This window comes from Arachis ipaensis, chromosome B9, assembly GCF_059453495.1.
Source record: "Arachis ipaensis isolate K30076 ecotype BB chromosome B9, ASM5945349v1, whole genome shotgun sequence".
In the NCBI taxonomy this organism is placed as follows: domain Eukaryota; kingdom Viridiplantae; phylum Streptophyta; class Magnoliopsida; order Fabales; family Fabaceae; genus Arachis; species Arachis ipaensis.
In genome coordinates, this window is record NC_142444.1 from 158,633,501 (window position 1) to 158,656,136 (window position 22,636).

General features: G+C 33.5%; 2 protein-coding genes, 1 long non-coding RNA gene and 1 pseudogene across 3 annotated transcripts; 1 reads left to right on the top strand and 3 right to left on the bottom strand.

Moving 5' to 3' along the window:
- Positions 1-2,625: 2,625 nt before the first annotated feature.
- On the bottom strand, positions 2,626-5,746 carry LOC107616498 (cysteine-rich receptor-like protein kinase 25). The gene is made up of 7 exons (XM_016318446.3): positions 4,909-5,746; positions 4,235-4,381; positions 4,025-4,146; positions 3,729-3,939; positions 3,259-3,496; positions 3,021-3,174; positions 2,626-2,943 (listed from the first exon to the last, which is right to left on the bottom strand). Exons 1-7 carry the CDS (start codon positions 5,744-5,746, stop codon positions 2,626-2,628), a joined length of 2,028 nt encoding a protein of 675 aa, XP_016173932.2.
- A 7,330-nt stretch (positions 5,747-13,076) lies between these two features.
- LOC148546922 (uncharacterized) lies at positions 13,077-15,305 on the bottom strand. The gene is made up of 2 exons (XR_015899414.1): positions 14,816-15,305; positions 13,077-13,352 (listed from the first exon to the last, which is right to left on the bottom strand). It is a non-coding gene; the product is annotated as an uncharacterized LOC148546922 (long non-coding RNA).
- A 161-nt stretch (positions 15,306-15,466) lies between these two features.
- LOC148546923 (uncharacterized) lies at positions 15,467-17,055 on the top strand (annotated as a pseudogene).
- A 986-nt stretch (positions 17,056-18,041) lies between these two features.
- Positions 18,042-21,045, bottom strand: LOC107619407 (cysteine-rich receptor-like protein kinase 25). Its single transcript, XM_016321691.3, has 8 exons — positions 20,920-21,045; positions 20,055-20,820; positions 19,736-19,891; positions 19,519-19,643; positions 19,224-19,434; positions 18,893-19,130; positions 18,657-18,807; positions 18,042-18,567 (listed from the first exon to the last, which is right to left on the bottom strand). Exons 1-8 carry the CDS (start codon positions 21,043-21,045, stop codon positions 18,256-18,258), a joined length of 2,085 nt encoding a protein of 694 aa, XP_016177177.2. The 3' UTR covers positions 18,042-18,255.
- Positions 21,046-22,636: the final 1,591 nt, after the last annotated feature.

Here is a 22,636-nt window from a genome sequence, read left to right on the forward strand (position 1 = left end):
AAGTCTATGCTCAGAGTTTTTGATTTTTCCCCTTTTCCAAAAGTGGTATGGAGGGGCAAAAATCCTAGTGGCTTTATTGGCGTGTCGCCTAGTCCATATAGGGTGTCGGGGTAGGCTCTTAATTCTTTCTCATCCAACCCTAGTTTGTCGAAAGCGGGCTTAAAAAGGATGTCCGCTGAGCTTCCCTGGTCTACTAGGGTTCTGTGGAGATGAGCATTTGCTAGGATCATAATTATTACCATTGGATCATCGTGTCCAGGGATTATTCCTTGCCCATCTTCCTTTGTGAATGAAATGGTGGGGAGGTCGGATGACTCTCCTCCGACCTGGTAGACTCTCTTGAGGTGTCTTTTACGAGAGGATTTGGTGAGTCCCATATGTATATGTCTCTCCGGGATCTGTGGTGGTGGGTCTCTTCTATCCATATCATCTCGCTTTCTCTTCCCATGACTGTCCGACCTTTCTATGAGATATCTGTCAAGCCGACCTTCCCTAGCCAGCTTTTCTATTACATTTTTAAGGTCGTAACAGTCATTTGTCGAGTGACCATATATTTTATGGTACTCACAGTAGTCGCTGCGACTCCCCCCTTTTTTATTTTTAATGGGTCTGGGAGGTGGCAGCCTTTCAGTATTGCAAATCTCTCTGTATACATCCACTATAGAAGCTTTTAGAGGAGTATAGGAGTGATATTTTCTTGGTCTATCGAGACCGAGTTCTTCCTTCTTCTTGGGTTCCCTCTCCCTTTCTTTTGTTGAGGGAGGGTGCCCAGGTCGCCAACTCAGGTCTCTCAGCTTAGCATTTTCCTCCATGTTGATGTACTTTTCAGCTCTCTGCTGTACATCACTTAAGGAGGTGGGGTGTCTTTTGGATATGGACTGTGAGAAGGGACCTTCTCTAATCCCATTGACTAGCCCCATTATGACTGCTTCTGTGGGCAAGTCTTGAATCTCTAAACATGCTTTGTTGAACTTTTCCATATAGGCTCTTAAGGATTCTCCGGCCTCCTGTTTTACTCCCAGGAGGCTTGGTGCATGTTTTACTTTGTCTTTCTGGATAGAGAACCTCATCAAAAATTTCCTTGAGAGGTCTTCAAAACTGGTAACCGACCTCGGGGGGAGGCTGTCGAACCACTTCATCGCCGCTTTTGACAAGGTTGTCGGAAAAGCTTTGCATCGCGTAGCATCAGAAGCATCGGCCAGATACATCCGACTTTTAAAGTTGCTCAGATGATGCTTTGGATCAGTGGTTCCATCGTAGAGGTCCATATCGGGGCTTCTAAAGTTTCTCGGAACTTTTGCCCTCATTATGTCCTCACTAAACGGATCTTCCCCCCTAAGGGCGAATCTTCTCTACCGTCGTGGGAGTTCTGACCTTTGAGGGAGGATTCTAACTTTAAGAGTTTTCTTTCTAACTCTTTTCGTCGCTCCATCTCCTCTTTTAGGTTCTTTTCGGTTTCCTTTTGTCGCTCCCGTTCCTGTTCTAGCTGCTCGAGGCGACTGTGGACTAATCCCATGAGCTCAATTGCGTGGGATGGTCCTTCTTTCTCTAATTCGCGCCCCTCCGAAGAATTTACCTTCGGGTTTTTGATTCCGGAGGTGCCTTCCCTGTGTTGATCATTGGATTCCTGGTGAAGGGTCTGGTCTGCCTCGTTGTTTCCAGTGTTCAGATTCTCTTGTTCAGAATCTGTCTCCACATGACCCTCTTCAGGGGATCTATCCGCCATCACTGGTTGATCTCTCGGGCCCCACGGTGGGCGCCAATGTTACGGTGGGTAACCGGAGATTAATGGGCCGGAGGACGTTGGTCGGCCCAAACGTATGAAGGAGATGGCTCACGGGTGGATCAGCAACTCGGTGCCCTCTGTCCGACTTGTGAGTGTGAAGGAATGGGGGGTGGTACCTGCAAAGACACTCCGATGCCTAAATTAGCAATGGTGTGAGCAGGTTTAGAGAGTATTGGAACTTAGAGATACCTGAGGGGTGTCAGTGTATTTATAGTGGTGAACCAATAACCACCGTTGGAGTAGTGCCACTTTTCTAGGGTGCTAACCGTCCCTTTATCTTAGGGAGGTTAAGATATGGCGTGTGGAAGTGGTTAGAGAGATTTTAGGGGCAATTTCCCATTCAAACGAGTGTTATCTGCCAGCTAACTCTCGTCACCGACTTCTTTAGAGTAAGTCGTGGTTGTAACCGACTTCATAGGTGAAATGCGAGGCTCATCCTTTAGGATTGGGTCTTTTGTCTGGACCTGGGCCTTTACTATTGGGTCAGGGTATGAACAGTTATCATGTTCTTCATCTTAATATATTCAATAGTTCTAGTCATCCACTCTCCGGTTCTAATTTCAGAAAACAAACGTATTAAAGATCTCTACTATTGTACTAGAATTAAAGAAATTAAAAATAAACTCGAAAATTTTCCAGTTCTACTAGTTGGTGTTCGATGAAATGTCTCAAAGATGGAATTGTTATATCCTTCAAACTTGCCAGCATTAGAAATTGCCTAACTAAACATTGTACAAACTGCAAAATCCTCATGTCATTACACTCACATGTAATCAAGGACAGGTTAAACTCTATATATGTTCCTTGATTATTATGATAAGTAATTCCCCACCCATATATTAACGAGGAAAGAATTTACTTATGGTGATTTCATTGATGGAATCGCTGTCATTAACCAACTCCTTGCTGGTTGTCATGCTTTCCTCTGTTCTATTGTTCTTGAAATAATATGCTGGTTCACGAGGGGATGGCAAGTTGAGTGAAGAGCTATTTAGGTAAAAAACAATTGTTGCCATCGTAGGTCTCTCATTTGGTTCTTCTTGAACACATAACAAACCAATGTGAATGCATTTTATGACTTCTTCCTTTGAATAAGGGCCTTCCATGTTAGGATCTAATAGTTCCATTGGCGTTTTCTCTGTCCATTTTTCCCAAGCCTGCAACCTCCATTTGAATTGGTTAGAGTCAGTGTTTTCTACTCCAAGAAAAAGAAATTTAGAAACATTGTACTCACATGTCTCCGGATGTCATCAATACACTCTGATTCAGAAGAGGAGGTTCCTTTTCGCTTCCCGTTAATAATCTCGAGTACCATGACTCCAAAACTAAACACATCCGATTTTACGGAGAATTGTCCAAACATTGCGTATTCTGGAGACATATAACCACTATATATAAAACATGGAACAGTTAAACAAGCAATTGCAATGACAAAAATTGATAGAGAAAACAAGATCCAAGAAGAAACTTACTATGTTCCGACTATTCTATGTGTGTTTTCTTCGTTTTGATCCACAGTAACAATTCTAGCCATGCCAAAATCTGATATTTTTGGATTCATATTACTATCTAACAAAACATTACTAGGTTTTAGATCACGGTGTATTATTTTGAGGCGAGAATCTTCATGCAAGTATAGAATTCCTCTAGCAATTCCCATGATGATCTGTTTACGTTGAATCCAAGATAATTGTCTTCGCTTTTGAGGATCTATAAATAAGACTTTTGAATACTACATTGTACAATCAAATACACATTACTCATTTTTTATTAGTAATGTTTAGAAGCAGGTAAAAACTCAGGTGAAGTCAACTTTACGTGAAGTTTATACCTGAGAGCTGTTATATAATTTAACTAATTTGACTAAATTTTCATTGCTCTCATGTATCAACTTCACGTGAAGTCAGATTTTAGCTGAGTTTCCACCTTAGAAGCAACATACCGCAAAGAAAGTAGTCAAGGCTTTTGTTTGGCACATACTCATAGATGAGTATCTTTTCTTCACCTTCCAAGCAAAATCCCAGTAACCTCACTAGATTTCTGTGTTGAAGCTTAGCTATAACAAGAATCTCATTTTTAAACTCTATTGCACCTTGTCCAGAGCTTCTAGTAAGCCTCTTCACAGCAATTTCTTGTCCATTTAAAAGAATACCCTGAAATTATTTGTAAATAAATACCAGTTGTATATTCTGTTCTGTTATGTTATTATATCAACAACTTGATAATTGATATGTCTACCTTATAGACTTCTCCAAATCCACCTTTGCCTACCCTGTTCTCTGTGGCAAATCTATTTGTTGCAGCTTCAATCCTGGCTAGTTCAAATCGCAAGGACTCCAAAGTGCTTATATCATTCCCAACTACACCAAAAGTGTTTGAATTCTGTTAAATGATTTTCTAAGGTTGCGAAAATAAGAAAGGAAATCTATCTATATTTCTCCACATTACAGTTTTCTTTGAGAATATCATCTTGATTCTTTCTTCCTTTTCTACGTAGAAAGCAGCAACCACCCAAAGTTAAAAGCACAAGTGCAACGACAATGGCAATTGGAACAGCGACTTTACTTAATGGTAAGTTCTTCTGCTTTCGTTTACCTGCACGATTTTTAGTTAACTTCCCTCCAAGAAATATGACTTAACTCTAATTATAAACTATTATGTTCTTGAATCATAAAGAGAAAGATAATAAAGCATATATAATTTTGAGGTAAGCAGATGTCAATATCTTAGATTCTTTTCCCTCCCTCCTTAATTTTCCAAGAAATATCAAAGACTATTAGGATTACGTGAATTCACAATTCAGTCAATTCACCAATTAGTATAAATTTTATGTAAAATATTGGTAGAAACTCAGGTGCAGTCGACTTCACCTGAGTTTTCACCTAAAATATTTTACATATGACATTACAAGTGGTTTTTATAGACTATAAAAACCACTTGTTGAGTAAGGATAGCATCAAAAAAATGAAAAGAAAAATAATAAAGGCATATTTACAAAGATAAAAACTCATGTCCAGTTAACTTCACGTGAAATTGATAGCTGAGAGCCGTTAAATCGTTAACTCTCAGCTATCAACTTCACGTGAAGTTAACCGCATCTGAATTTTCACCGCTTAACAAACCTGGTGGAGCCAAAGGACGAGAATCTCTTTGCGGTGGTGGTGGCGGCCGCAGCGGCGGAGGAACTATATAGTGTTCCTTAAGGAATGGATATAATTCATATCTAATACCACAACTGGGATACATCACAGTTCCTCCAGATTTTCCCCTGCAGCAACCTGCTGGAATATATGCAATGGCATCACTGAGACACCAGCTACAGTTCTCGGTGGAAAGATAAGGGAGACACCAAGCGGAACCATATATGTTTTGATGATCTGTGATTTTCTGAGTCATTGCAGCCGTTTTATTTGAATCAGCAGCGGCCATAGTTCTCATATCATTCAGCATATTCCAGAGAATAGTGTTGTAGCGCCCAACTTGACCCACATAGTCAATGTCACTCACAAAGGTGATACTTGGACTTTCCTCCACATTGGAGAAGAAATTACGATTAGAGTAACGCATAAAGCATACACGGTACCAAACCATGGCTTCTTTTGCTTTGCTACAAAGAGATGAGATAAGTTTTGATGCTTGTGCCACACAGTCTTGGCACATTCCTGGTGTGCTGTCTCTTGTACAAATGTAGAGTCCATAGACTGTGTCTGAAGTTGTTTTACCAATTACTGTAGTGTTGTAGGTTCTGGAAGTGGTGGCATTGGAGGAGAGCCAGTTAAGGAGTGTTATGGTGTTGGAACGGTATGTGCTATTGGATGCAAAAGTGCCATTGATTGTGCAGTTATAATAAGCTTTAGTATTTTTATCGGTGGCTCCTTGGATGATGTTAAAGCAGTGAATGGGGAGGAAGAAGAAGAAGAAAGATGGAAGCAGAAGGAACAAGTAGAAGGGACTCATCATGAATAGGTTGGAAGATGAATCATCATTCTTTATATTGATTTAGAATTGAATAGTGACCAAAATGCTTAGTGCTGATTATGGTTTTGTTAGTGTATGGTAATGATGGTTTGAGACCAATGCACTTGTAGTTGTGTACTTAATTAATGAATTCACACCCGTTAATCCTGTACTAAACAATACGCGGATTATCATGTTGTCCATGCACTTATATTCAGCGCTACTTTCACATGAAAAATAATGGAGATAAAATACTATATTTTCTAAAGATCGCTATGCACTTCTAGCAGTTTTTGCTACACAACCACGGTCCTAATTAAAATAGGAAAGTATAACAGACAAAACACTAAAATAGAAGTCTCATTGATGTGATAATAACGTTATTTATTATATCCTCAGTTATCCTCAGTTAATATGTTAAAATTCGGTTCAACTTAACCTCCTTTCAACACGTGTTTACACTCCACTCAACCCAACACTCATGCATCATGCGTACAGATGTCATGCGGTCCAACATATATATACTTATTCAAAGTTCCCTTTCACACAATCATCTGTTATGTGAACAGTTCCATGGTGAGTATACTCAAAGTCATGTTTCACTGCTGATATTAATTACAGCTATGGTTGGGATGAAAGTCTTTCCACGTGCTGGACATGAATGAAAGTTTTAACACTTAATTAAAGTACGGGGCCTTATAGTGTACAGATGTGGGTGTACAGATTTTTGTCTTTTTGTGGCTGAAAAGCGTGTCACTAAAAGTGTTGCTTAAAGAAAAAGTGTTACCCTTAATCGTTAACTTGGCTCTGATACCAATTTTTACTCTTCATATTTTACTTCGAATAAGTTTATAATTTGAAAATGTTACTTTTATAATTCTGATTTTTATAGTTTTTCAATCTTGTTTTAGTTTATAATAGTCTTTTTTGCATGGATTATTGTTTATAAAATTTTTTATCTGTTTGTCTTTTTCTTGAATATATTTTCTCAAATCTTCAACAACTTCTTTTATTTCTACACTTTCTGTTGTTTCTAAATATCTTTTTAATTTTTCAACTTCATTCTCCATTTTTTCTTTCAACAGCTTTAATTCTTTTAAGTCATAATATGGTTTTCCAGGCATTTATAAATTTTTTAAGTTTAACTCCAACTTGTTTATATTTATTCTTATTTCTATCCTTTTTATTATGAGGTCATCAATTTCGATCTGAAGATTATTTAATTCTCTTTTATACTCCTTTATTTTACTTTTTAAATTTTTCGCTCTTTTTCTTTTTATTTTATTTTCTGGTCTTTCAATCTTTGCATGCTTCATTATTTATTTTAGAATTTCTGCAAATTCTATCATCGCTTCATCACTATTTTCTAGAGATTCTATTAATTTTTCTAACTCTTCAACTTCTCTTTTTAACTTCTCATAGATTGTTTTTAGAGCTTCAAATGCTCTTTGATTTATTTGAGAAAATTGCAAATAATTCAAACGATTTTCTCTTTCAAAGAGCTCTTGTTTCTTATCTTGATAAGTTACATATATTTCTTCTTTATTTATTGTCATAATTTAGTATTTAGGATTTCATTTAATTTTTCGACCTTTTTTGTTAATTCTTTTATTTCAGAATTTTCTTCTTTAATCTTTAACTTAGATAAACTTAAAGGGCTATTAATTTTAGATTCTCTTATTTGAAAATTTGATGAAACCAATTTTTCTGATGGTTCTTTTAATAATAGAACTGAGTTTTCAATAGCTTTATATTTTGGTATTTCTGTTTTTACAATTTTCTGAAATAATTCATCGACATAAATTCTTTCTCTGTTTTTAAATATTATACTATGATGGCTATTTGTTAAAGCATAATTTATTGCATATGTAATTGAAAATGGTTCATCATCTTGTTCCATTAGATTCTTTCTATGAAATTTATAAGCCAAACTTATAGATCTCCCAAGATTTTCAGTTGATAAAGGTATAGCATATCCTAGATGGGCATTAAATTTAACATTTATGTTTGCCAAATTTCCGTGAACAATTCCGATTATTTGATCTATTGGGTCATCAGTAATTCTTTTGTCACAGATTGCTAAACTTATTGGTGAATTAATTCCTTTCATATATGTAGATTTGATTAAGACTTGTATAGTACTAATATGAATCCATCCAATTTTAGATCTTTTTTGTTGATCCTTAATTTTCTCAATCTGTTTACTCAATTCTTCATTATTTATCAAAGCTATTTTAAGTTCTCCATTGGCAGATTTTATTTTTATAGGAGCTTCAAGTTGAATTTTTCCATAGTATATTATATTTTTTCTATTAAAAGCTTCTTTTAAAATATTTTGTTTATTGAAATTTTCATTTGATTTGAGGTTTAATTCTGTTTTTAGAACAGCCTGCTTTTCATTATCTAATAAAGCAGTTAATCTATAATAATCAGATTCTTCTGTTAATTCTAAACTTTCTAAATAATTCATAATTGAAAGACTAGAATGAAGATGTACCTTTCTGGAGAAAAACTTCCTTTATTTAGTATATTTTACATAAGGGGTTTTTATCTCCAGAGGGGAGATTGTAGATACTAACTCCAGAGGGGAGTTTAAAACTATTTTTCCCTTAAGGGAATTCTTCTTCAGACTATAGAATCGCCTCGGCTGCTTCCTCCTTGCTCTCCTAGCATATGAGTACTCTTAGCCTCCTGCTTTCTATTTTCTGATGCCTTCTATAATTGTCTAAGCAACCTATTTATAATGGCTGGGTCTGATGGACAATTCCCATCCTTACCCTTCTTATGACGTCATTGCTTACGTCATTGTTTATTATCTTGCACCAGCTACATTGTTGGTGCTCTATGACCTAAGCGCTTACGTCACTATGCAATAATGTTGAGAGATGCTTCAGATGTGCTGTCTTCCTCTTTCATTATGTGACCTTCAGATGCGTTGTCTTCTTCCTTTATCATGTGGGTTGATTCCGTTTTATTATTGCTTTCTTCAGATAACTCTGAGACGCATAGCTGGCACTTGTGGTCTTCTCTGTCTTTTATCAAATAGCAGAGATTCCTCTTTATCCCTTCAGGGAGCTTTTCTAAGAGTCCAGATAAGTTGTAGAATGCTGATTCAAATTCTACTAAGAGTCTCATTTCTCTTTCTTCAATTTCATTCCTTTTACTAGACACAAGTAAAGTATTTCTGCTTTTATAATTAATTCTTGTGTGAGATTCCCTTGTTATCTTTTGAGTTCTTTCGAAGACCCTTGCTAGTGTGCTGGCTAGCCTTCCTTCATGACTGTAGATTGTTAAATCTTGAACTTGATCAATTGGTTGAAAATTTCCTGGGAAGACGGACATGAATATTACTTGGTGTGCTGGAACCAAGCATTCTTCTTCTTCATTAAAAATAGGTTGACTGTTCGTAAATTTTAGGGATATATCCCTTGGATTTACGTTGTCAATCATATTTTTAAATCTCTTCACTGCATCAACGAATCCTGCAGGAAACTCACTAATAATTTTTAGATCATTAAAAATTAAAATTGTATCAATTAATCCATACTGAAAAAACTGATAGGTGTCCGATGGGGATGCATCTGGAAATATAACCAGCTTTGTTAGCTGTTCTTTGGCAATAGGATAATATCCCAAAATTGTTCTTTTTTCTTCAGTCCAGTTCAAGACTATATTAAGGGTTTCTCTGAGATTTGATCTACAGACCCTTTTCTTTTCTTTGATTTCAGCCCTTGTAGGAATGTTTCTTATTATTCCTGTTCTTTGGGTTTGAATTGGAGCTTTATCTGCTCTTTTTAGGGTTTGCTCTGGATGAAGAGCTTCATATTCCCTAAAAGATTCCTTTGCTTCTTCCAGTGTTAAAAACTCTCCTTTATAAATTATCCTTGATTGATGTGTAAATGGTGCTGCTTTTTCCCAGGCATCATATACTCCTTTCATGGGGCCATTATAAATTACATAATATTTTTTATCTTGGGTGGATTTTTTGATCATTTCAGCAATTGTTTTATTTTCTGGAATTTTTTCTTCACCTGATTTGTCCACCACGCTTAGCTGGCTGAGCTCTGATGATTTTGGTTGTTGTGTTGATTTCATTGCTTCGATGGCCTTCTTGAGGGATTGGATCTGTGTCCTTATTTGCTGACAATGCTTGCATTTTTCGAGTTCTTGTTCGTATTTCTGAATTTCTTAATCTAATGCGTTGTAGACGAACTCCATTCTCTTGTTAATGTATCTGCAATAATATTTTTGTCACCCTTAATATATTCAATTTTTATTGGATATTGTAACAAAAATAATTGCCATCTTACCAATCGTCCATGATTATAATCAACTTTTAAATTATATCGTATGAAACCTGTTAGGTAGCTTGAATCTGTCCTTAATGTAAATTCTCTGGGTAGTAAATCAATTTTCCATTTCTTAAGAGATTTAATTGCTGCTAGAGTTTCCTTTTCATGAGTGGTATATCTCTGTTCTGTTGGAGTAAAAGTTCCTGAAATATACCTGCAAAGTAATTCCTTTGGGGAATTTTTAGAATCTAGTGATTCTTTTCCTTGCTCCAAACTTTTTATAGCTTTCTTAGCTTTTAGACATCCTGACCAGGTTATGTCTGAAGCATCTGTTTCTACTATTAAGTAGTCATTTTCTTCTGGAATATAAAGTTCTGGAAGTTTTTCACATAATTCTTTAATCTTTTGAATTTGCATACTATCTTTTTCATCCCATTTCCATTCTTTTTTAGTACTTATTTTTGGAAATAAGCTTTTAGTGTATTCTGTTATATTCTTTAAGAATCCTTGATCAGAAATATAATTTATACACCCTAAAAATCTTTGTAATTATTTTCTATCTTCTATTTTATTAGGAAATAAATTTACCTTTTCTAGGACATTTGGCTGAAGTTTTAGCTTTCCTTGAGTGGATAGAATTAATCCAAGAAACTCTATTTCTTGTTTTGCTATTCTTGCTTTCTTTTTGCTAAGAACTAATCCTTTTTCTTTACATCTTTCTAAAACTATTAATAATTTTTGAAGATGATCTTCTCTATCCTGTTTTGTAAAAATTAGTATATCATCAATGTACACTAAAACAAATTCATTTAACTCTTTTAGATTTTCTTCCATAAATCTTTGATAAATACCTGGAGCTTGTTTTAATCCGAATGGCAATACATTCCATTCATAGAGCAACACACTTGTTGATTCTTTTGTTGGACAAGTAAAAGCAGTTAATTTCTTTGTTTCTTCGTCTAAACGAAGTTGCCAATATCCTGATTTTGCATCAAGAGATGAAAACCAAGTTGCTCCTTTGATTTTTTCTAAAATAGAATCTTTTCTTGGAAGTTTATGAGCATCACCAATAGTTGCTTCATTCATCTTCTTATAGTTAATAACCATTCTTCGTTTTCCCCTTTTAATTTCATTATTGTTTTCGACATAAAAGGCTGGAGCCGCATGAGGACTTTTACTTAATCTTATAATTTCTTTTTCCAAAAGATCTCTACATTCTAATGAAAACTCTTCTCTATCTCTTGCGGAATAAGGGATTTTATTTGGAACATTTATCTCTTTTGTCGGATCTTTTAATTTAATGCTTACTAATTCGTTATTTGTATTTTTAATATCTAAAGGATTTTCAGCACAAATTTTATCCAAAAGTTCTTCTATCTTTATTTCAAGATTATTTTTTGGGATATTTATTTGAAAGTATAAATTTAAATAACATGTCTCTAATATAGAAAATATTTTAAATTTTAAGATCTTATCTATAGTAGTAGTCGGTATTTTTATACGTTTTGATTTTTGATTTATTGAAGAATCGTGTGGAGCTTTTAAAACTATATATGTTAGTTCTTGAATGAATGGATGATATAGCTTTAAAAAGTTATTTCCTATGATAAAATCCATTCCAGAATCTAACATGTATATAGATGGAACAATGAACCTATAATTTTGAATAAAAATTTCAACCATCTCTGCTTTTTGGTCAATTTTATGTATTGATTTGTCAGCTATTCTAACTCTTAATGGTTTCTTTAATTTTTTCCAATCAAGTTTTATATTTGAACTAGCAAAGCATTGTGTTGCTCCAGAATCTATGAAAGCATTTATAAATTTTTCTGTTATTTTTATAGTAATAAATGTAGCATTATTACTCAGTCTTTGAGTCTGTTTTCGAGACATATTCAAAAATATAGTCTAAGTTATCATCAGATTCTTCTAAAGGTTCCATGAAACAAGACTTAGCAATTTCTATTTGTTTAGTAAGATCCTTTTTATCCTTCTTTTTCGGACATTCATTTGCATAGTGTCCTTCTTCTTGGCAATACCAACACTTACAATTTTCTTTTTTATTTGGGCAATAATCACTTTTTTAAAAGCATAATTATCAAAACCTGTTTCCCATTTAAATTGAGATTGATTATCCCTAGATGTTCCAGCTTCATTTTTTACTTGTATTGGAATTGCTGGTTCTTCGTCACTTGAATAATCTAGGATGTGTTCTTCATTTTCTATATTTTCAGAATTTACTATTTCTTCTTCTATCTGAAATCCCTGTTCCATAATATTATTTTCTTGAGCTATTTTTAATTGTTTAAAAAGCATTGTAACTTCTTCTAATTTTTCTTCAATATTCATAATTTTAGTGGTGGTTTTACTTTTAAATCTGTTATGTTGATTATATTTTGAAATTTTTCTTCTTTTGGATTTTCTTTTTCCTTATTTCTTTGAAATTTTATGGATACTAGTATTTCTTCAAGCATATTTACTATAGAATTTAATTGTGGGTTAAAAGTATGTTAAAGATGTGGGGAATCATTTCCATGATAACATTTCTTAGAAATTCCGTGTGAAAAATAAGTTTTTTCAGGTTTTTGAAGTCCTTCAATAAAGCTTATAGTAAAATAAAGATTTTGAGAAAAATAATTTTGTATTGATTTTAAGAATTCGGTGTCATTACAGTTAACATTAGTTAAAATCATTAATTTTTGATCTATTAATTTTGATAACTTAATTATTTCTTCTCTTAAATCTTCTAATTTACTTTTTTCCATTAGGTGACGCTTTTCTTTGTGAAAAGTGTGGCTTTAGAAAGTGTGGTTTAAGTAAGCAAATCTTTAAATCTGTACAGATTTAGATCTGTACCATATAATTTTCTTTAAAGTACGGTACCTGTTAGTTCAAAAAAATAATAAATGTAAATTCAAAGCATCAGACAAGTGTGTTTGAAATTTGGCCGATCTGTTCTGAAAATTTACGCTGTCACATGTAGCATTGATGTAAATTTTACCTATAAAAAGAAATGATTCATTCATCAGAAGGGCAAAATCTTTTTGAGCGAAAGAACCCAATTCATTCGATCCCTCCTTTCTTATTACCTATTTTTTATGCATCACAATTTTTTCATTTGTCCAAGCATCACCATTATCATACACAATTACTTCATTATCATTCAGACAGTCACAACATATATTGAGTATACATAAAAGATTATCTCTGATTTTGAACATGTGGTTGCTGTCTTTCGAGGTTGGTATGTCATCAAAACTTCTACATGAATGCATCATGGAGCTGCCGTTCCTCTCTCCTTCTCCCTCCCCCTCTGACTGAAGTCCCCATTGATTCTCATTATCAAATTCTCCCTCTCCAAGTTATTAGTAAATATGTGTGATTTAAACAAAAAACAAGACACCACATGCCCTTTCATATTTATTTATTTTTTTACTTGGACCAAGCAAGTATGATCAAAATAGAACAAGCTCACTGTAATAGTCCAAAACAACAATACAACACATTCTTTTTTTCCATTATTTATTTGTTTTTTTTTTTTCAAGAACCATGAATGGCAAGAAACACCTATCTTCAAGGATTATGTCAGAAACTTTAACAAGGATAACTTACCAAAAATCTAACTACAATCTCCACAGTATGAGAACTTAAATCAATCTAAATTGTAATTTGTAATATATTCTTTGGTGTCTAAAAATAAAAGGAAAGAAAAAAAAACAAAAAAAACAAAGAATAAGCACTCTCTAAATGACAGTAAATACATCACAAGTAAATCAAGATCAGCACAATGATTAACAACAAATTCCAAAAGATTATCAATTTTAATTTTTAACCCAATTTTAACAAGATCAGCACAATGATTAACAACAAAAAATACACTTAGTGAGGTAATGAGCACAAAATCAAGAAACTTTAATAAAATTTAACATCAGAAAAAAAGCAACAACAAGCCAATGACAGTTTATCAATACCAATTTAGCATCAATCAATAAGCCAGTAAAAGAGTTCATTAATCAAGAACGGGCTATAGAACAAGCCAGAGTAGTTAGCAAAGCCAATCAAGTTTTTAACATAGTTTTCACAAGGTTAACACAAAAATTAACATGCTTTAACAAAGATTAACAAACTTTTTAACCCAATTTTAAAAAACTCAGCACAATGATTAACAACAAAGAAAAAAGCCCCGAATGAGGTAATGAGCACAAAATCAAGAAACTTTAACAAAATTTAACAACAGATAAAAAAAAAGCCAAAAACAAGCTGGTAACAGTTTATCAGTACCAATTTATCATCAATCAATAAGCCAATGATTAACAAGCTCACCACAATGATTAACAAAAAAAAAAAAGAAAAAGCACTGAACGAGGTAATGAGCACAAAATCAAGAAACTTTAACAAAATTTAACAACAGACAAAAAAGCCAAGAACAAGCCAGTAACAGTTTATCAGTACCAATTTAGTATCAATCAATAAGCCAGTAACAGAGTTAATTAATCAAGAATAGGCTAGAACAAGCCAGAGTAGTGAGCAAAGCCAATCAGCCAAGAATAAGACTAAGCACTGACAGAGCATCCAATTAACTCAAGCACAAAGTAAAAAAACAAAACAGCAGCACATCACTTAATCAATAATCATCAATCAATGAAAAACAAAACACCAACAGTGAGTATTAAAAAATGATGATCACTAACCATCGAGGAACAAGCATGAAGAGGGTTTGGTTTCTGAACAGACAATAAAAAAAAAACACGAAGAACAAGTACTAGCAGTGAGCATTGACCTTTGACGGGCGACGGAGAGCGGTTGAGCGCAACGGACGACGGCGAACAGGCGACTGATGAGAGCGAACAGGGGATGGAGAGCGAACAGGTGACTGATGAGAGCGAACAGGGGATGGTGAGAGCTAAGTAACGAACGCCGATAGCACGAAGGCGGAAGTTCTTGAGTGCGACGGAGGCGGCAGCAGCAGTCTCTTACTCCGACAGACGGCAACAAGATTGGTGGAGGCTAGGGTTTGCTTTCTTTGGTGGAGGCTAGGACATTTGCTGATGACTGAGGAAGAAGTTGGAAAGGGGAGCCAAACGCGTGCAATCCCTTTTTTCCTTTCAACAAAGGAAACGGCGTCGTTTGTTGTGAAGCGGCCGGGTCTCGGTTCGGTTTGACCGGCCAAAAACGGTTTGTGTCTAATTTTTGAACTAATAAACCGAACTGCCTAATCTATCGGTTCGACCGACCGGTCTGGTATTTAGACCATTGATCACAACTCAGCTCAAGAAGGAAGACATAAATTTATAACAATTCTATCAACAATTCAGCATTCCAATATATATAACAATTCCATCCATTAACAATAACATAAGTCTCAATGAAAACATAAATCTAATGACATAGAACATACCATAGTCATTCATAAGGTGGCTCCTAGAAGAGGATGGCTGGTCGGCAGCGACACAGTTTAGACGAAGGTGGCGATGCTCGAGACAGAGAGACTCGACGGTTGAGACTGCTGGATTGCCGTTTGTTGCATCTCTCCCAGCAAGGGAGTATAGTTAAGAACCTAAGATGCAGAATCACCGGTGAGGCGGGTTTCAAGGTAGCTTGGGTGGATTGGGTTTTCATGCATATTCTGATTTTTTCGTTTTGGGTCAACTTTGTTGGCACCAAGTCCCAAAAAAAAGAGAATTAAAATTGTATTAAATTTTTAAATTAAAATTTAGTATTTAAAATAAAATATTATTATATCTTGCATTTTAAATGTTGTTACATTATTCATTTTGATTATTAAATTTTGACAAATTTAAATAAAATATTTTTTTTAATTTTAAACTTTAAATATGATCTTAATTTTTTTTCAATTTATTTAAATGGATCTAAATTCAAACTAACAAATTATAAATTTGTATGTATATTTTTAGAGTTGTATCTATTAATTTAAATTACATAGTATTTAATTCTATATTATAATTTAATATATCTTAAATAATATAAAAATATTTGTTAGTGATTTTTTACTTTTTATTTTGATGCTTTATTTTGTTAGACATTATAAGTATTAACTTTTTTCTTGTGTTCGCCATTATCAATTTTGTTTTTAAGCGATTTTTTTCTTGAGCTCAACCTGATATTTATAAGTTTTATTTGTATTATAAATTTATCCTTTAAATTTGCTGACTAGATCCTTAAGTTAGGTGACGGGTTATTAGAAGACAGTTCTGATGGTGACTCGGTGATTAGGATACCGGAGAAGTTGCTATTTAATTTTGAGCCATCATCTCTTCACGATTTGATGTTGTTCGTTTATCCTGATATCTTACTGTATATTTCTAGCGTGGACTATTTTAAGGACAAGAGTATATTGGCACCGACACTTGATGTTGTAACCGAAGTTAACAATCATGTCATGTCTTTGCTTCCTGGCAATGAAAAGGTTTACTTGAGTTCTGACACACTGCTTAATAAAGACAGTCACTTAGAATCTGAATTATACACAATGAACACAGAGTCGTTGAATGCATTGATTTATTCTGGTATTCCACAACACAAGTTAGTGCTTAAGATTGGTGTGTCTGTCATGCTTCTTCGTAATATTGACCAATCCAGTGGATTGTGCAACGGTACACGAATGCAAGTTAGGCGACTTGGTGAGATCATGTTATTGAGTGCGTCATCTTAGCAGGACGAAATGTTGGTCAAGTTGTTTTCATTCCAATGATGAACATAATCCCCAATAATAAAACCTTACCTATCGGGTTTACCCGAAAGCAGTTTTCAATTGTGCTTTACTTTGCAATGACCATAAATAAGTCGCAAGGACAGACACTCTCAACTGTTGGTATGTATCTTCTAAGGTCCGTTTTCACACATAGTCAAGTTTATGTTGCACTCTCTCGAATCAATAGAATGTCTGGTCTCAAGATTTTGATCGTTGATTCTGATGGAAAAATCTCAAATCATACTTTTAATGTTGTGTACAAAGAGATTTTTATCAATTTACTTTCTGCCATTTAGTCGTTATTGTAATATTCAAGGTGACTGATGCTATGTCCCCGTGCTTGGCACAGGGCTTAAAACTAGTTTGAACTTACTTTTAAGATATCAAATGAGATATCTGCTATTAGACAAGTGTCCCACTCTGATGTTCTCTGTTTCTTTATATATTGACTTATTGCTTAGTGTTATATAATTTAATAAAAGTATTGGTATAATATATATTTTAAAAAAATTTAATTATTGACATAAAAAATATAATTCACATATCGTATTTTAATTTATTTATATTTTTATTATGTCTATATGTATAAATTTATTATCGTACTGAAATAAATATCTTTTTTTATTTTCACTCTATATTTTATAAGAAAGTGTTAGGTAAACAATGACTATATTGAATAACAAGAATAACTACCAATTAAATAAAAACACACTATACTTCTAAATTAATCATCTAAATTTTAATATTAAAATAATTATTTATACATCTAATAAAATAAATATCCAATATATCTATTATTCATATTATTTAATATTTTTATTATCTAACTATACTTTTCTATTTTATATTCACCACCCCATCCGCATTGTGCATGCGAAGAAATAATGCGCAATCATTCTATCATCAAATAACAAATATTGACGCAAACTCCCAATTATACCTACCCCAACTTAAAATTAATCTCTCTCTTCCATTTTTAATGTGCACGTTCTCAGCTTACCAAATGTACTGATTTATTACTCACCTAAAATATGCTTTCGTATTAAATGAACTATTTAACACAATAGTTGTCTAACATCTAATTATTATCTTTAGATGAATGCTATGGGATCTATTACATTATATCTAAGTTATTAAAAAAGATAAATAAATAATATTTAATAAATTTTAAATAATTTATTTTTTATTTTAAAAAATAAGTTAAACAATTTAAGCACTACAACAAAAACACCATAAAATTCACTTTATCTTTATAACGAGTTATTTTGTTCTTAACGTGAAACACATGGTAGAACTTACCGAAATAGAAGATACATTAGTTGAAAGAAATACAGGATCAAACTCAATGGAGGTCCAAACAATACGTTTAATTCAGAGAAATTCAAATAAAAGTGTAGGCATGTGTGTCTCGAACACACTTGTTTTTGACCCGCTAGATTATTTAGCATAAAAGCATTCTAATATATATGTCAAGGAAGTGCATGTCACCCAATAATGCATTCCTTAGCTTATCTAGGGAGAAATGTGCTCACTGACAAATCGTTGATAGAATCATTTATGGAATGCGTTTTGTGGTAGTAAGACATATAATCCATCTTTTTACTCTTTGAAAGTATTGGTTCTTGAGGCAAAGGTACTTCCCCTGAAGAACTATTGAGGTATGACACAATTTCTGTCATTGTAGGCCTCTCATTTGGATCATCTTGAACACATAACAGTGCAATCTGTATACTTCTCATCACTTCATTTTCAGAATAATTTCCTTTTAAAGTTGTATCCAATAATTCCAATGGCTTTTCTTCCTTCCATTTTGCCCATGCCTGCAACAATTTTCTATAAATTAATTTGAACCATTATTGTATGAATATAATTTGATACAAGGTACCAGAAAAAGTGAATTATTACTCACAGAAAGTCGGATGTCATCTGAGAAGTGTGATTCACAAAAAGAACTTTTCGATTTTCCACTAATAATCTCAAGTACTATGATTCCAAAACTATACACGTCAGATCTTATTGAAAACATTCCTTCCATTGCATATTCTGGAGACATATAACCACTGTATATATGATTTAACTATTTGGCTTAATAATGATTAAATAAGATGAGACTAAAATGAAAACAAAAATGAATAATAAACTTACTATGTGCCAACAACCCTATGAGTATTCACTTGAATTTGATCTGTAATTACTATTCTTGCCATACCAAAATCTGATATTTTTGGATTCATACTATCGTCTAATAAAATATTACTTGGTTTAAGATCTCGATGGATGATCGTTAAACGAGAATCTTCATGAAGGTATAAAATCCCTCGCGCAATTCCTCTAATAATGTTGTATCGTTCAGACCAAGTTAATGGCCTGCTTCTCTGAGGATCTGTACAAAGAATTAGATTTTTCAATGGCCAATTATCAAAATGATATTCATCTTATATAAAAGAAGCTAAGAACACAAATTCTAATTTCTAACCAAATAAAATGTAGTCAAGGCTCTTGTTGGGGACATATTCATAGACAAGTATCCTCTCTTGTCCTTCCAAACAAAACCCCAGTAATCTGACCAGATTTTTATGTTGAAGCTTGGCCATAACAAGAACCTCATTCTTAAATTCTTCTGCACCTTGCCAAGAGTTTCCCAAGAGTCTCTTTGCTGCTACTTCTTGCCCATTTTCAAGAACACCCTGTACAACATGATAAACCTGCACTCGTTTAGTTGAAACTAATACTCCAAAACAATATCTTAATTCTCAGTTTTACCATGTCACCTTGTAAACTTCCCCAAATCCACCTCTTCCTATCTTGTTTCCTTGGGAGAAGTTGTTGGTAGCAGCTTGAATTTCACTCAACTGAAATTGTAAAGACTCAAAAGAAGCCAATGATTCATCCCCAACTACATCAAACAATATAAAAACCATAGTAATAAATGAAGTTTCAAGCCTTCAAAAAAGAAAAGGATGTGATATAGGAATTGAACACATTTACAGCTTTCTCTAAGAAGAATTCCCCTAAGAAGCTTCCTTTGTCGTCGTCGACTTAGGAAACATAAAGAGCAGCCAAAACATAGCAGCAGCACAGAAACAACAGTTGAGATGATGGAAATAATAATCTGTCTCTGGTGTGACCTGTTTTTCCTATTTCCTGCAGTGAACAAAACAGTACCTTCAACATATGAAAGTTACTAACTATCACAACCATATGCAGAAAATACACTAATTTAGTATCTCTAGACATAATGTCTCTGTTCATGTCTCATCTATCAAACACGATTTTATGTCTCTGTATACAGATTATGGGCTAATACCTCCAAGTCTCAAAATATTGAGATGAGATGATGGCTCATAAAATCGATAAAGCTCAAATCTAACGCCACAACTGGGAAAAAGAACCCTTCCTCCGATCTTTCCTTTGCAACAACCGGTCGGAATGTCGGCCGCGGCGTTCACAAGACACGAGCTGCATTCCTCAGGGGGCAAGTCCGGGGTGCACTTTGCCATGCCATAAAGGCTTTGTTTAGCTGTGATGTTGAGTTCCCCGTACGCGAACCTTCTAGAACCCATGGGAATATCAGCAACCTTATGCCTCAGAGTATACATCATCTCCGACACTTCATTGTTGAACGTAGCAAGTTGGCCAACGTAGTCCTTGAGGTTCAGCAAGAAGATTTTAGGGCTTTCTTCTGCTATGGTTAAGAAATCTCTGTAAGAGTAACGTAGGAAGCAGAATCTGACAAATACCACAGCTTCCTTTGATGTTTCACACTCTGATGTTACATTATACACTGCCTGATCGATGCACTTTTGGCATTTCTCTGAAGTTATATCTGCATTGCACTGGAAGAGGCCATAGACACTGCTGTTACCAGAAGAAACCTTGGTGATGTGGGATCCGGCAGAGTTAGTGGCATTGGAAGAAAGCCAAGAAAAAAGAGTTTTGAGGTTGGTATGGTAGGTGCTGTTTAACTCAAAGGTGCTGTTTCTTGTGCAGTTACAGACATGTGGGAAATTGGTATCTGGTGAAGTAGTTGTAGAAGAAGAACAAAACCATGTGATGGAGAGTAGCAGCAGAAACTGGAATAAGAGAAACGAATGCATGTTTCTTTGTTCATAACGAAAACCAATTAAGGAGCTCATATTATAGTGTAACTAGCAAGTGGAGTTCTATCTAACCTTTATTATTTTGATGATCATGCTCTTCAAATGCACATTCTTTATTAGCTTAGCCAACCTTTGTTGATTTCTTTTAGAAAGGGACTTTACACTACTTTGTTTCATGTCCATGTCCATGGAAAACATAGATACGGTTACACATACGGTTACACATGTATATTGTTTGGTTATTAGGATATTAATTTTTGAAAGACACGGTTACGCATGTCTGCCTGCTGTCCTGTTGTCTGCCCTTGCATCTACGACTACAACTTTTATTTTTATTTTTTTTTAAGAATTAGAAGAAACTTTTTATTTGAATTATTTAACTAAGGTTGGAATTAGAGTTGTTAATTTTAATAATTTGAGTGGTTGAGGATGAAAAATTAGTAATGAAGGTAGTGGTAGTGGCAGAAATCATTGGTGGGAGTAGTGGTGGTAGTAGAAATCAATGGTGAAATAATTTTGATTGAGAGTAAATTTGATTTTTAAGTTATACAGATGTATTTTGCACCTTATTATTAAATATGATATAAAATTTGTATATCTTTATGTTTATATGTCTTTATATTTTTGTGTCAGTGTCTATTATTTTATGTCTATTGTTAACAAAAGTAGTCTTATATATTTGAAAGAATCTATTTGAGTATTCATTAAGTCGTCACTTGTTAATTATATTATATTTAGAGTAAATAATAACTTTAAATATGATGTGAAAAAGACTAAAAAAATTAAATAGGTAAGTTTTTTTGTATGCCTTTTAAATTTACTAATAGAATTCAAAAAAAAAATTATTTCTATTTTTAAGCAAAAAATCATAAACACTAAAGAATTCTCCAAAAAATTATTAAATAGTAAAACGTCTATATTTCTTTAAAAACTTATCATTTCATTTAGTAATAAAACAAATAAAAAAATTATTTGTACACTAAAATTAGTTACTAAAATTTAATATATATGTGTATAAATATATATATAATTTAATTTATTTTTAATATATATCTATATTTTAATATATATTTTATACTGGTGACTAATTTTAATGTACACCTAATATAATTCTAAAACAAAAAGAACAATTAAACATATTCTATTTTATGCTACTTCACTTCATGGTCAGTTATTACTTACTAAATAAGTAACATGCCATATTTTTTTAACATAATTTAGCTGGCTCGTGGTTCAGGACTGAAATTATAAAAGAATGTAGAAAGAATGCAGCTAGAGTCATATTTAATTAGTGGGAGGTTGAAAATGCCAAGGAACTATCTTTGCATAACATCGAGTTACACAAATCTCCATAAAATGGATATTTTTTCTGCTATAAATCTAATAGCACTAAACCTGTTTTAGTAGAATTGATTCGTATTATTGAATTGCTTTCATACATGTATATAGCAAGTTGACTAACCTTTTGAAGAAAGTTCTACATACATGTACTGATATGAATGAAGAGGAGGGGAAAAGGTTTGACATTTGTCACATAAAGTTTAAATTTCGTTCTTTTTGGATTAATTCATTCGTTCCATAACCATGTGTTAATAATTTTAATCTTCTTCCATTCTAGTCAAAGAAATTTTTTAAAACATGTGTTAATAATTTAATCCTGCAGAAAAATAATGTTAAATATGTAATTTCTTTGACAAGTGACAGCAACCACTTAAAATTATTCAATAGCCAGGAAAAAGTAAATATTCAGTTGCATAGTTAAAAATTATTTAACAATTTTTAAATATTA

Coding starts and splice junctions, on each gene's coding strand:
- LOC107616498 (XM_016318446.3), bottom strand. CDS start 5,746: ATGATGAGTCCCTTCTACTTGTTCCTTCTGCTTCCATCTTTCTTCTTC. Junction 4,382..4,908: donor TCGTCCTTTGGCTCCACCAG/GTTTGTTAAGCG, acceptor AAAATCGTGCAG/GTAAACGAAAGCAGAAGAAC. Junction 3,497..3,728: donor CCTTGACTACTTTCTTTGCG/GTATGTTGCTTC, acceptor TCTTATTTATAG/ATCCTCAAAAGCGAAGACAA.
- LOC107619407 (XM_016321691.3), bottom strand. CDS start 21,045: ATGTTTTCCATGGACATGGACATGAAACAAAGTAGTGTAAAGTCCCTT. Junction 18,808..18,892: donor CATAGGGTTGTTGGCACATA/GTAAGTTTATTA, acceptor TCATATATACAG/TGGTTATATGTCTCCAGAAT. Junction 18,568..18,656: donor CAGATGACATCCGACTTTCT/GTGAGTAATAAT, acceptor AAATTGTTGCAG/GCATGGGCAAAATGGAAGGA.